This window comes from Sarcophilus harrisii, chromosome 2 (genome assembly GCF_902635505.1).
Source record: "Sarcophilus harrisii chromosome 2, mSarHar1.11, whole genome shotgun sequence".
Taxonomy (NCBI): domain Eukaryota; kingdom Metazoa; phylum Chordata; class Mammalia; order Dasyuromorphia; family Dasyuridae; genus Sarcophilus; species Sarcophilus harrisii.
Genome location: NC_045427.1, coordinates 465637862 through 465652810, shown reverse-complemented (window position 1 = coordinate 465652810; position 14949 = coordinate 465637862). Strand labels below are relative to the sequence as shown.

Sequence of the window (14949 nt, the reverse complement as noted above, 5' to 3'; positions counted from 1 at the left end):
TTTTTTCTCTTTCCCTTTCTCCCCCCTCTATCTTTTTTTTCCTGGATGGTTTTATAGACAGAGAAACACATAATGGACTCCTGTGGGAGTGCATCCAAACCCCCTGCCAGTGAGGAGAAGGCCTTATAATTCAGAAGTGGATTTGCAAATCAAAGGTCTCGCCTCAAGTGGGAGAGATTCCCAGATCTGCGGGAACCCATTACGCTTTATTATTTTTCATCCCATTTTTAGTTTGTTTTATTTTTGTTTCCCTTCTAGGGTTTAACTCTTTAAAAATATGTAGAGGGTCTGGGAGGAGAGCGAGGAAATAGAACTGGAAATACCTAATTGACTGTGAGGCCCTTGTAATAATTAGCCAGAAATTTATATTGACACACGCAGATTTTGTATTGTGTTTTGATGTAAATTATAGGCATTTAGACATCCAGTACCTGAGCTTTCAATTCCAGGGGTGTTTATATATGCATATTTATGAATATTGGTGTTTTCCTTACCTGGTAGAGTTTGTATGAATCAGAAGAGAACAGATTGATGAATAACCCGGCACTCAGAGAATGGAAAGTGAATGTCAGACATGATTTCTCTGATTTATAAGTTGCAGGGGCTTTCTTTGTCCTCTCTCTGTTTGTTCATCAGACGGTCATGTCTCCATTCACAGCGTAGTGGGTAAGGGCTCTTGTTCAGCATTGGTCTCGTAAATCGTCCTTCCTAGGTTTAGCAGGGCAGCCCTCAGGACGGGCTTGGGGCTGGAGATCAGCAGGGAGTGGAGGGGGTGTGTGGGTGGAAATTGAGGTGGGGTGCAGAGGGAGAAGGGAGGGGAGAGTGTGTGTATGCACCAAATTACCTAGGAGGGATTTCTGTTCAGTGTGGATAGACTCACAGAATCACACAGCAACAGAGCTGGAAAGGACTAATGAGTTCAACCTTCTCTTTGGAAAGTTGAGGAAACTGAGGAATAGAGAAGAGGAATGACTTGGATTTGTTTGGAACTGGGCTCACTTAGAGCCTGATTCTCCTGACAGCCAGTTTTTACTCTTCCGCTTCATGTGACTTGAGAATGTTCTTTGTGCTCAGCCATTAGTATTAGTGCTGGGGTGTGGAGTTGGAGGGGGGAATATCAGAAGAAATAATTCACATAGACCCTGATCTTAAAGAGTTCACAGTTACGTTGGGGACACAATTTGAGCCTGCCTAAAACACACTAACACAATGAGAAGCAGTTTGTGATTGAGTTCTAAAGCAAGTGAGTGGTACAGACAGAAGAAGGGAAGCTTGGGGGGATCTTGTGGTAAGGGAAGACTTTCAGGGAAGATGTGGGATGAGATAGGATGAGCCAGACATTAATTTTATTCTTAGGAGAGATTTTAGGAAGCGCCCATTGATCTGTGTCAACCAGTGGCTTGAATCAGGAAAATCTGAATTCTAATCCAATCTCAGATACTTTCTATCTGTATGACCTTGGGCAAGTCAGTTTAACCCTGCTTGCCTCAGTTATCATTTGTAAAATGAACTGGAAAAATGGTGAACCATTCTAATATCTGTTAAGAAAACAAGCTCCCCAAATGGGGTCTCAAAGGATAAGACAGGACTAAAATGACGGAGCAACAGCTACAACAAAGTTCTGTATATTTTGCTAAATTCGTTGGCTGCCTTTTTATAGTGGAAACATAACATCTATAAAATACTTTGAGATTTTCAAATTGCTTCAAGTAAATCATCTTGGAATTCTACAACAACCTTGTGAGATGTAGGTATTATTTTTTCCCATTTTCTGATGAGGAAACTGGTAAGTAATAGGAAAGTTAATGCATGCACATGGTCCCATGATTGGTAAATGTTGAAGGCAGCATGGAACCCAGGACTTTTCCTTTCTGTCCTATAGAAGACCTGTCTGTGGGTTTAGATGGCTGATGATCAAGTACATATTGCCACATATTGCCACATATAAACTGCTCCTATTGCTACTGCAGTTGTTGTGATACTGTTGCTACTGCTGCTACCACTACTCTACCATCACCACAACTGCTGCTGCTACTGCTACTGCTACTGCTACTGCTACCTTAAAAGTTAAACACTCTTAAATCAGCTTAATACCTAACTAGCCCAAGATAAATTGGATCCAATCAGGGAATAGTGTACTATTCTCCCCAAGGAGCTAGTGTGGAAAGTACAATGGAAAGAATGCTAGATTTGTAGTTAAATTGCATTCAATTCTTAGCTCTGTTACTCTGGTTAAATTAATTAACCCCTTTGGACCTCAGGCCATTCCTTTGTAAAAAAATAAAGGGGTTAAATTAGTTACCTCAGAGGTCTTTGTCTGCTCTGAACCCTGTGATCCTGTGAATTCTTGCTTGTTTTCCAACTCTGAACAACTGCTGATCAGGAGGAATTGGCATAAGATTTGGGAAGCAGTTTCTCACCTGACATCTCTTTCTTCAAACTCCAGACACTCCCATTGTCGTGAGCTGGGCTTGGCCCCAGTTTCAGTGGTGAAGTCGGCGGTTGTCTCCTCCCCTCTCTGAACCACTCACTTCCCCAGTTGTCTCTCACTGTTTTGTCCCATTACTGGAGGAAGCATCTTGATCTCTTGTAGATGTCCCAGTTGGAAAGCCATCTGATAAACTCTCTACCCTCAGCTCTCTGGGGCTAAGGTGTTAATGTTTGATAATGGTTTTAAGGTGTTCCTGAAGTAGCTGTTTGCTAATTGGGAGACTCAAAAGCCTTTAAGGCAGCACAGTATGGATCTCTAATAGTGGAATTTCAGGTCCTGGCTGACAGACTTTTGAGATACAAGGGTCTGGAAGTGTCTTGAGCTGTTGAGGCCTTTCTGTGCTGCTTAAGACTATTCTTTAAGTGACCGACTGTTCCTCCTACATGTAAAGTTGACTTTTCTAATGGAAATGAAATACAGCCTTACCCAGGGAATGGAAGGAGTGTGAATGAGCCTGGCAGAGGTGTGTGTGTGTGTGTGTGTGTGCGCGCGCACGCGTGTGCATGCATGCTGAGCCAGCCTCAGGCACAGAAACTTTTCTTTTCAATGAAATTTTTTCTTTTAAATGAAGATTTCACTTGGACCTCAGATATGCACAGATGTCCTAGTTGCAGCAGCTCCTGAGACATGTCAAATACCCAGTAGATTACAGCGGGTGTGTTATGTGGGGCAAGCCCGCCTGGTATCTGTGTATGTCATGGTTTAGTTACTGCCTCCACTAGAATTTGGGCACCTCCTTGGTCCATCTTTCAGTGCTCATCCCCATCTCAGTGTTGGGGGACTCAGAGATAGAACGAACCTATGATCTCAGATCAGGTGTATCCTTTTTCTTCCAACTGGGATTGCTGTTTTTTTCAGATGTGAATCCTGACTCCTGGGTTTTCAGGGAATTTCAGGGGACTTATGTTTCTTTGTTGGGTTAATTTTCCCATGAGAAGAGTTGGAATGTGCGGAGAATGAATGAGTAGGTCCTTGATTCCTCCACACTCTAACCCCTTCTGTCTTTCTCCATTCATAATGGATACCAATATCCATTATTTGGCCCTAGGACAAAGGGTAGTTGACATGTGATTGGAATGAGGATTTGGGTCCATACCCTCTAAAATTAGAAGGCACCTTAGAGATAAGCTCATCCAGCCACCTTATTCTACAGAAAAGAAAATTGAGATTCAGAGAGGAGAAATGATTGAGAACCGAGATTCAAAAAAATCTCAGATTGGAAAGATGAAAGATTAGGCTTTTCTCCACTCTTTTAATAGAGCCTGAAAAGTATGGATCATTCTTTAGTCAATAAACAGGCATTTATTTGGCACTTTATACGTGTCAGTTACTGTGCTAGGTGTTGGGAATACAAAGACTGAAACAAAATAGTTCTTACCCTCAAGGAGTTTATATTTCATCTATTCATCCTTTATTTGTTATCTACTTTATGGATTTTCTTTGGCAAAATTTTAAAATCTCACACTCAGATTCCTTTCACCACCAAGCTCAGTAATGAGCTCTCTCCCCAGGAATTGAAAATTCGGAGTTTTAAATTTTTGAGCTTGAGACAACATTAGTCTAATACCTGTATCTTACAGATGAGAATATTGAAGACCAGAAAGAATGTTTGCTCAGTGTTATACCAGTAAGAAGACAGCAGAGCTAGGAGTATAAAAGTGAAGTCTTTTGACTTCACATGCAGTACTCTCTTGTTTTAATATTAGCTTAAATCACAGTGGCTCAATGGCTAGAGTTACCAGGCTGAAGTCAGGAAGTTCAAAATCTGGCCTCAGACACTTACTAGCTGTGTGACCCTGGGTAAGTCCCTTAATTCTGTTAACCTTAGTTTTCTCATCTATAAAATGAGCTGGAGAAGGAAATGGCAAGCCACTCCTACTGGAGTTTCTTTGCCAAGAAGTGCAGTCCCAAAGAGTCGGACATAACTGAAATGATTGAACAACAAAACCCTCTCTCTCTGATACCTCTCCCCCATCTCTCTTTCTCTGTCTTCTCTCTCATTCTTTGTCTGCCTTCCTTTCTCTGTCTCTCTCTTTCTCCCCAACCTTCTTTTCAGGAAGACTCCAGATTATGTGTGTTCTTCCTAAAGGGCAGTGGTGAGCACCAGACACGCTGCACTAAGAACGATGGCTCCTGGCCCCAGACTGTCCCCGGACCCACACCCGTGTTCCGTGCAAGCCGTGGGTTATGCCGGGGGGCCCGCTGGGCCGGGCTGGGACAGGAGCCCACGGGAGGAGGGAACGAGAGCTGTGGCTGGGCCCGTTCTAGGAAGCCGGCTCACCGCCTCCTGCCTTTCAGACGCTAATCTGCTGTGTCACTAACAAGTTGTATCATTTGAACCTTGCAGAGGAAGGCATCAATCACGAATGCAAGCTGTGTAACCAGATGTTTGACTCTCCGGCCAAGCTTCTTTGTCACCTGATCGAGCACAGCTTCGAGGGAATGGGAGGCACGTTCAAATGCCCTGTTTGCTTTACAGGTAAGGCCTGCCTGATGGACTGGGGAAGGGGAGTGGCCAAAGCCTGCTCTGGGGGGGCAGAGGAGAGGGCCCGTGTTCCTCGCAGACCATCTTTTTCCGGAATTGTCTGGGTGCCTGTGAACAGCCCCAGAGCTCTCTGATGAAGTGCCTTGTGGAAAAAGCAGCACGTTGGAGAAAAGAGCCCTGGTGGTCAGAGACCCGGGCCCTGCTCCGTATTCTTCCAATCACTAGTCATGTCACTTCTGAGCCTCAGTTTTTCCATCCATGTTATGGGAGTAACACAAGTGCTCCCTATTTCACAGTGTAGTTTTCGAAACTGCCTGGCAACCTTAAAGGACATAGAAATGTGAGTAGGTATTAATTTGTTATTATCATTCTCCTTTAGCCCAACTACAGTGATGACTCCTGGGTGTCCTGGGGACCCAATAAAGGTTAAAGCTGAGAAGTAGAAAGAGCCCTCTCACTGGTTAGAATTGCTCAAACTGCTAGGCCTGGCCTTTGCCCCCAGTTACCTCATGGTCCTTGGACTCAAATGTAAAGGATAGCGCTTTTTATTTTTCAAAGCACTTATGCATCCTTTCCACTTTGAACCCAGCCTAGCCACATGCAGCATATCTTTTCAGGCCTTGGTACCCCTTTCCCTTCCTTCCCCACTCTTTTACACAATAATTTGGCAGTGTGAGAAAGTTCTGATCCATATCTTTCTCATTGCCATTGAGTGCTCTTTCCATGTATATGTGGCTCCCATCTTTGCCTTGGAGCCTTCCCCTGATTCACCCCCTCCCGGAGTTGGCCCATTTCCCTCCCCAGCACTGTCCCAGGCTGCCTTTTTAAGCTCCTCTTGGCCCATGGCTTGGGCCACCTGTGCCCACTGATGCTGGTGGGGATAATCTCCCCTGGGAGTAGACCCTCCCCACCCCTGCCTTGGCCAATGGACTGGCTCCACTGTTCTCTCAGCAGTTTGGCTGGAAGGGAGCAAGGGCAGCCACTGCCGAAAAGCCCCCAATCCTCTAGCTTTGGTCAGACCTGGATAGCTGGGCCTGGATGGCTGCCCGGGCTACAGAGGGCAAACTGTGCCCCTACCTCCCCTCTGTGATCTGACAGCCTTCCAGGCTGGGAGGGGGGGAGTGAGTCTCAAGGGCCTTGCCCTGCCTCTCCCTCCCTGTGCCGCCCAGATGGCAGCCGGTGTGGGGGGGAGGAGGGGGTTCTCCCTGCCTCCCCCGACATCTGCCGTCTGTCACTGTGGGAAGCCCCACCCCAGGGAGAGCCTGGCCTAGCATGGAGGTGGGGATTGGGGCGGGGGATAGTGGGGGGGGGCTATGGATCTCTCTGTTCCCAGAGACACAGCTGCTTCAGGGGCTCCTCCTCCCTACCCCTCAGGGCCCAGCCAGGCTTGTGTCTTCCCCATGGGTGGGCTCCCTGACACTGGGAAATCCAGAATGTGGCAGGAGGGGGTGGGGTGGGTAGAAGGAGCTTTGCCTTGGCAAAGGCCCACTTCTCGTCCCTGAGAAGCATTGAGTCTTTCACTCAAGCTAGACGGGGCCATTCTCTCCCACTCACTTTGAAGAACCTCTGAGTTCTCTGGTGTAGGAACCCAACAATGACCAGGGATGGGCCAGGAGTTTTGGTTACTCCTGCCAAGCTGAGGTGCTGAAGCCCAGCTAAGTCTCTAGGCCTGGTTCCTCCCTTGGCTGACTCCTTCCTTTTGTCTCCCTTTATTTACTCCTTAGGCTCCCTAACTTCTTTTCTACATGAGCAATGTCAGCTTTTCCCTCATCAGATAAGGCCTCTCGGGGCTCGATGTAGCCCAAAAGAAAGGGCTGAATCGGGACATGTGAAGTGGTGGGAAATGGTGGCAAAAGGGGCCGGGCCCCACATGAGCCACTGGCTTGCTTTGTGATCTTGGGCAAAGATTTCCCTCCCTGGGCCAGAGTTCCCTTTATAAGTGGGTTTGGACTAGATGGTCCTCAGCTCTAGCCTCCCCTGCCACCTCTACCTTATTCTGATTGTCAATCACTCGAAGCATCTTAAAATCATAGATCATGGGCTGGAAGGAACCTCAGGGGCCATCTCAGTTATCAACAAGCATGAAAGTGTGGGGTGTCGTGTTGCTGGATTCTGGCTGATATTTAATATTACCTATTATCATCTTGTGTTCATGTAGTTATGTACTTTATATTTACAAAATCCTTTCACATCCATTATCTTGTTTGAGCCTCAGAATAGCTCTAGGAGATGAGTTGGACACCCATTTTACAGATGACAAAATTGAGACTGAGCAGAAAGTCGCCGGCTCTGTACCTTGTCCAAAATAAATAGGAATGGCTAGGCTAGGTGCAAGCCTGAGCTTGGACCTGGTAGAAGTAAATAAATTCTTTCTCTTGGGGCACCAGATTATCTCTGGGAACCGCTCTCCAGGTGGGTCCTGCGGACTCCTTGATGGGAGTTGTGATGCATTCTGGGCTTTGGGGGGCGGGATGGAGTGGAGCTGGGCCGTGACCTGGTGATTCTCAGGTCTTAGCTGAGTCTTTGCCTTCTTTCTAGTTTTTGTACAGGCTAACAAGCTACAGCAACACATCTTTGCGGTGCATGGGCAGGAAGACAAGATCTATGACTGCTCACAGTGTCCACAGAAGTTCTTCTTTCAGACAGAACTCCAGGTAAGTCCCCCTCACTTTTCTTCCTGTCACCATCCTCTCTCCTAGCTGCTTCTGATCATCTTGGCCATCCTGGTCTGGAAAAGAAGGAGACTTTCATCCAGGTAAGCAGAGTTGGAAGGAAGCTGCAGAATTCATCTACCGTAACCTATTCATTTGTACAGATGGGGAAACTGAGGCCCAGAGGAAGGAGTGGCTTGGTTGAGGATCCACAGACATTTGCTACAAAAGCTGGAATTGGAATCCACGCTTCTTTCTTCCCCACTCTATGCGTCCCTGGCCCGAGGAGCAAAGGGAGAAACGAGCACAATTTTGCACAATGTGGTTGGAGCTAGTGGCTACTTATCTGTAGTAGGGCAGATGAAAGGGGCAGATAGATTTTCGTTCATTTTTTCTCTCAAGGGAACAGAATTTCTGGGAGTTTGAGGATTTCTTCTGATGGATAAATATAAATTATTTCAATACCAATGAGTTGGAGTTGGAATAAGTAGAAGATGTTAATGATGGTTAGGCTGGCAACGTGAAATCAAGCTGATGTTTCTATCTGAGGCATGGCTTTGAGGAGATATTAAGCTCTGTTAATACTTAAGTATTGGGTTCTTCGGAACCCTTCTCACTCTTGAGATTTGATGTCATGTGGCCCCTCTCACTGTACCATCTTGGACTTCCATGTCATGACATAACACATAATGAGAAGCTCTACCACTATCAGGTGTTAAGTCAGAGTCAGGCCCTTGCTTTAACCTTTTAAAATAGATTTACATGTCATCATGGTGCCTTGAATTTGCATCATGATCACCATCATAAACATGATCTAGTTGGTCCATTAGACTCAGATTTATTCTTCCCATCGTGTGGATTGGAAAGTTAAAGTCCAGAGAGGGCATGTCTCTTGCTAAAATCCTTGGACAGTGAGTAGGGGAGTCTGGTCTAAAAGTCAGATCTCTTATCTGCTGGCTCAGGTCTCCCCACCCTTATTCTTGCATTTGCAAAGAAGGAAGCCCTGGGACTCAAGATCTGTGTTAAGGTCTAGAAGTCTCCACCCTCATTGCTAAAGCAATTTCAGTGAACAAGCCCCTCTTAAGACCCTCTGAGTGGCCCCAAACTTATCACCCCAACAAATGCCCTCACACACTTAAGTTCCACAGCAGAATTGACCTTCCACATGATAATTCTGCCTTGGGACACACCGAAGTGCCAATCCTGACACATTCTAAGCTACCTAACCCATTAGTACCTGCTTAGCTCAGCTACCCAACTACTCCTGGTGTCCCCTGACAAATGAAGGCTTTTTATAGAACCACACTGCATGCCTCATTTAAATCTATTAGCTTTTATAAACTACGATTTGCTTAAACTTTGGAGGGTTTCTGTTTGACTTGCCTAATTCCCCAGTTGACGTCTATCCTGTTGTACTGCCATGTCGAGGGAGGTCTGTGGGATCTTTTTCTCTTTCTCAGCTTTTGTGTTTCTTCCCTTTCTTTTTCCTTCCCCCAGCCTCCCAAGGGGACTTTTGCCTGCCCTTGTTCTCTGAGCCTCATCTGCATAAGTGTGCCCGAATTTTTACTACACCTTGTTAATGTGGCAGGTTCAGGGCAATGGGCAGATCTCTCTGTGTGACAGACCATCCTTCCTCCCCTCCTCCCAACCCCAACCCCAGCATGGTTCATCTGAGGTGGTGGTTTCCTGGGTCCCCACATTAACCTTTTAAATCAAATCCTCAAATGCCGAAAACCTTGCTAAATTATAGCCTTAACGAGCCACTATTTTCTGCAATTAATGATTTTAATTACAGAGCGTTTAAATGTGGAAGTGCTGTTGCATAGCCAAATCTATGCAAATAACGGCTTTCATTAAGTAACTTGAATTGTAATTTTCCAGCTTTGGAGAGGAGGATTTTGTAGGCATTTACGTTTTCATAGTCGTTATGCTGCTGATCATTATGCAAGGATTTTCTAACACAGTGAAAATCCAAGTGTGATATTTAACTCTAAAATGGTATGGGGACTTGTATACTGGGGCCTTGGGCTAGTTAAATGGCTTGACTTGATTGGGAGACCCAGTTTTGCTTCTCCATCACATACCTTGAGATCATGTTTAAGCAATCCACCCAGAAAAAGCCTGATGGGAGAAGGGGAAACCCAAACAAGCTGAACCTGGCTCTATCTGTTCTGTCTCTGTTCCTTGGGCATCTTGTTTCTCTTGCGGCCTCGGTTTCCTCATCTGTAAAAAAGAGGGCGTTGGATCCCATAGTCTCTGAGATGCCTTCTACTTCCAACATTCTGTGACTCTGGGTAATAGGAAGAAGCCAGGGTTCATGAACATATGGAAACTTGAAAGTCAGGAGAATTGGGATTGCTCTGGCAATGAGACCAAGACACTATCTGGGGTGTGGGACCCCAGGGTTCCTTTGTGCAATGGTCTAAGTTTAATGTAGTTCCCAAACGTCTGCTTCTCCCAGCTGTCTAAGTATTAAAGCAAGGACATGAAAAAGAAGACAGACATGATACAAACTAGTAGAGAGAGTGGGGAAAGGTCATTAATGTCAGCTAATCTGTGTCTGTTGAGTTGAATTAATGGGCACGGTCAATCTTTGGAAACTTTTCCATTTATAACTTTTTGGGGAGTTAAAACATGGGAATAGACCTTCATGTAGGGACCCATGGGGGTATGTTGTGTGACTAGAGGGATGCTGTCCTGGGCTAGGGCTTCATGGTGCGCTGGATTTGGACTCAGAAGGAAGATCTGGGTATGAATCCGTTGTGCTACTGTGACCTTGGGGTGCCTCCTCTCTGCCCTCAATGAGTTTTCATTCCCTTGTTTGCTCAAGTAAAGGGTATTGAATTTCATGATCACTCTGAGGTTCCTCCCAACTCTGATCCGATAGCCTGGCCCAGTCTCAGGGTGAGACTGTTCTGTGCTCCCCGACCTGGATGCCATCCTTGTCTTCCCTCAGAGACCTCTGGGGAGGGGGGGCCTGGGCGCACGACTTCCATGTGTGTGTGAGCACACATCTCTCAACAACCCGTGTTCAAAGGAACCAGCCCCGCACCGGCAGAGCATTTGTATTTAAAGGATTAATTCATGCTGTTTGCTTGTGTGCGGTTAATCATACTGTTTCCTGCTAAATGATTACAATTGATTAAAAGCAAAGCTAGGGATCTAACAAGCAACCCGCGAACTGTTCAGATGGGGAGAGAGCAGGGTACCTGCCAGGTCCTTGCAAGCACAGGTGTTCCAAGGGCCGCCGTGGAGGGAAAGGATTTCTCCTCTTGCAGGCACAGTGTCAAGTCGCATCAGTCAGCTACAGGCATTGGGCTGCACTGCTTGTCTGGTTTCTCCAAGTGAAGAAGTAGGTGACAGGGCCAGAGAAACGAAGGCTTGAGGGCCGTCTCCTGCTCAGAACGGTTTGTGAGTCCCTTTGGAGGTAGAAATTTTAGGTTAGATTCAGGAGCAACAGGATCTCTGACCTTAGAGCCAGAAAGATTCTCACCTGAGGCTTCCTAGCTGTGTGACCCTGGGCAAGCTGTGGTACCTTTTTGAACTTCATTTTCCTTGTTGGTAAAATGGGAAAAATAATACTTATAGCTCCTGCTTCATAGTGTTGTGAGGAAAGTGTTCTGTGAAACTTAAAGGGCTGTGCACTTAGGAGCTGGTATTGTTAAACTTCCCTTCTCTCCCCTGGGATGCCTAATACAGCCTTCGATAAGGATGAGTGCCTGTGGAATTGAATTGAATTATATTCCAAGGGTGTGGCCTGAATTGGAAAGGTTCCAGAAGAGAGTAGTCAAAGGAATTACAGGGATGGAAAAGAAAAATCTATTTGTAAAGGTGAAAAGGAACATGGGAAAGGGATTAAATCTTTCATTCATTCATTCATTCTCAGTCCACAGTGGCCAGTTTCAGCCCTTAGTCACTGCTTCCTGTTTTCTGATGGTGAATATTTTTCACTTTCTGGAAAACCAAGGCAGCTGTTTTTCCATAAAGTCTTTAAATAGTATGAGAGCTTTATGCTACGGAGAGCTAGCTCTGGAATTGGAGGATCTGGGTCTTCATCTCTACTATACCACATCCGTGTGACCTTGGTCACCTCTCTTCACAACTCTTTGCGCCTCAGTTTTCATATCTTATAATGTGCAGTTTGGACCAGGTGATCTCTTTTATGATTCTGTGATCTTTATGAACTTCCTGGTCACCTGGGAGGATAGGAGAAAATGAGAGACGTACCTGCTCTGCTGCTGTTCTTTCACTGTGTCTTCTCCCACATTGGCCCTGTTGGGAGTGAGGATCCCTGAGAACAAATAAGAAGGGCGATCTGTCCCTTGCCCCCTTCCATAGCTGAGGATGGTGCCCCAAGTTTGGCCTCTCCCTCACCCAGGGCTCAGCACAATGGCAGAAACGCTTCTGCCCTGCCTCCCGTTGTTTCTTCTTCGAGCTTGGTTCAGAACCTACTCCTCGGGGGGACTATTAGACTCTGGAAGCATCCCATAAACCCTGCCCTTCCTCCTCCCCTACCTCCTCCCTCTGCCTGAATTTACACACAAGACGTAATTCAGGGGGATCGTTTCTGTTGCCTGTGCCAATGGAGTGTTTCTTTCCAAAGAGACTCCTCTTTGTGTCTCAGCCATTAGCTGGATTTCCTGGCACGAGGCTCCAATCCCACCCAGCAGCTGTCCCCTCCCTGAAGGAGAGACTTGAAGCAGCTGGGGAATCAGAAAAATGAGGCTACTTTGGGAAGGCAAGGAAAGGAAAGGAGGGAAGGGGAGAGCAGGGAAAGGATTGGAAGAAGGGGACGGAGAGACTGGCAGCAGGAAAGAAAGACAGAAAAGAATGAGTCTGAAGGGACCTTGAGTCCATTTGCAAAAACCATTTGTCCCCTCATAAAACTAATAAATTCAGAGGAAAATATCATTTTCTCCCACTGCATTGCTGGGCTTCAGTCAAACACAGTCAGATAATTATAACTAATAATAATTAAAAATTAAAAGTGCTCTAGGCACATACTTAGCATTTTACTCTTTGGCTGAGCATTCTGTAAGTATCAGGTTTCTTTTCCTCTTTTACTGTTTCTTTTAAAGAAAGTTCTGTTCATGAGGTTCCTCACAGACCAGAAGGCAGCTTCTTTTTCGGTGAAGGATGGAGAGCAGGCCTTAGTTCACAGTATGTGTTGAGGAGAGGGATAGGTTTTTTTAATGAGGGTTTGGCTAAATATCCTGTTTGTTATTCTGTACATCACTATGGAAGAAACCGTGCTCGTGAACCCACCAGTGTGTGTTAGGTGTGAAGCTGGAGTACCCAAGAGGGGATCGTGTGGTCTGGAACTGTCCTGCCTCACTTTCTGAGTGTTTACACTGGAGATGGGGTTCTGAGACCCACTTGGAGCCTGGATATCCCTGTGCCTCCTGGGTCCCAGTGGTGCTTCTGCTGCTGGTCTTTGATGAGAGATTCTCAGAGGGGTTCCAGCGTCAGAGGTATGACGTGGATTCTGGTCTCTTCTGCCTTCAAGGCCAGTGATCTTCCCATAGATCTGGACGTTTCATTCTCCATATGTATCACAAATGTGTGGAATAGCTAGCTCTCCTTTTCTTGAAAGCTTGCAGATTACTTAATGAGAACTATGAAGCAGTCATGGAATTCTTGGAGTAACAAAATAGCACCATTCCCAGAATTTTAAAAATGCCACGTCATCACCCTCTTCTCGGTCTGGGAATTAGGAGACTGGACTCTAGTTGCGGCTCAGATTTATGATCTGAAGCAAGTCTTTTCCTCTCTCTGAGGCTTCTCTGGAACGCACTTTCCCTGAACGTAAGGAGAGGGGCTTTGTTTAGATCCCTTCCAACTCTGCCGGTCTGTGATTCCTTGTCACAAAGCATTGGAATCCAGAGGCATGGGGGTAGAAAGAGTGTCCTTTTAAAGTCCTTTTAAGGTTTAAAGTGGCTGTGATGTAACCATGGGTGGACAGGCAGGGCCTGATGAATGAGAGCTGCATCACCTTTGTTGCCTTTGCCCACGGCAAAGATTCAGGAGGTGGTGGGAGTGGGGAGGGGGGCCCTCATGGCTGGGTTGGATGCCACCCTTGGCAGCCAGCATGGAGGCAGGCAGCTTCTCTGCTCTAGTTGGCCATGGCTGTAGTCACTCCTGTTCCATGACTCACGCTGTCTCTCAGTGTGTCACCGTAGCTTTACAGGAGCTCGCATAGCTCACTCACCGTCAAGATGGATAGAAGAGAAGAGCAGAAGGAAAAGAGGAAAGAGAAGGGGAACGTGCAGAAGGAGTCCAGGTGAAACTCAATGACTGAATCATTAACGGGCTCTGGGACAATGGTCTACATGATGAACTGAGAGGAGGTGGGAATGGCAGTGCTGGGTGGGGGACATAATGCACCCGGAGGGCTCTGTTCAGGGCAGAAATGGTGCTTGGAATGGGGTCCTCAGGCTGCCTGTCTCTGCCCATTGTTGCCTGTCATTTATGCCCTGGGGCAAGGGTCCAACCAACTTTAGAGGCGGCACCATGCCATCCTGACAGATGGGCATGTGTGGAAGCAGCCAAGACCCAATGTCTGTGCAGCCATTGTGTTCGCTGGAAGCTGCTTCTTGCCTGTAACATCCAAATGGTTGCTGTCTGCCCCTGGGACCAAATGCCTTCAGTTTAGTGAGAAGGAAGGGGCAGAAGCAGGGGTCAGTCAGGAGGAAGAGCTCAGTCCTAACTCAAGTAGGAAAGAGATTTGTGATGGCAGGCGGGAGAGCCAGAGGGAAAGAAAGCAACCATTCATTACACATTGCTCTCCCTCTTCCCCACCCTCTCCTCCCCCCCCCCCAAAAAAAAAGAAAGAAAGATTTCTGTGAAGTTGTTGGTGGTACCTCCTATGGCCCATATAGACCCTTCTTCAGTCTTCCCTGGACCCAGGATGGTTTCTGGTCCCTAGAGCTTACCAGTGGTCACCCCTTCGAGTTGCCCTGGACAGAAGTCACCCCTTAGAATTGCCCTGGACAGGATTCACCTCTTAGAGTTGCCCTGGATGGGATTCCGTTGCCAGAGATCTTGAATGGGAGAGGTTCTCTGTCATCAATGTTGCGAATGCCTCCAGCTCGCCTGCTCTTGGATGCTCATAGCAACAAATTCCTTGCCAGGAAAATGCCGAGTTTGGACACAGAGACCAAAAGCTTCCCAAGGAAGGGCCCCCCATTGGCCACATGGATCATGTGGCAGGCTTGCAAGTGCCAGTCTGGACCTCGCCTTTGCGTCCTCCCCGGTTTCCTGTCCTGAAGGATGCGTTCACAGACGGCTCCTCCGGTGGAGGAATGGCGTGTTTCTATCCATTA

The 14949-nt window shown here is 46.7% G+C and overlaps 1 protein-coding gene across 2 annotated transcripts in view; it reads left to right on the top strand.

The window, feature by feature from the left end:
* ZNF423 (zinc finger protein 423) overlaps positions 1–14949 on the top strand; it is a 399295-nt gene that overhangs the window by 364294 nt on the left and 20052 nt on the right. For both annotated transcript variants that reach the window (XM_031954447.1, XM_031954448.1), the window contains 2 exons: positions 4839–4970; positions 7515–7630. In XM_031954447.1, coding sequence (XP_031810307.1) covers positions 4839–4970; positions 7515–7630 — 248 coding nt within the window. The remainder of the gene's footprint in view (positions 1–4838; positions 4971–7514; positions 7631–14949) is intronic.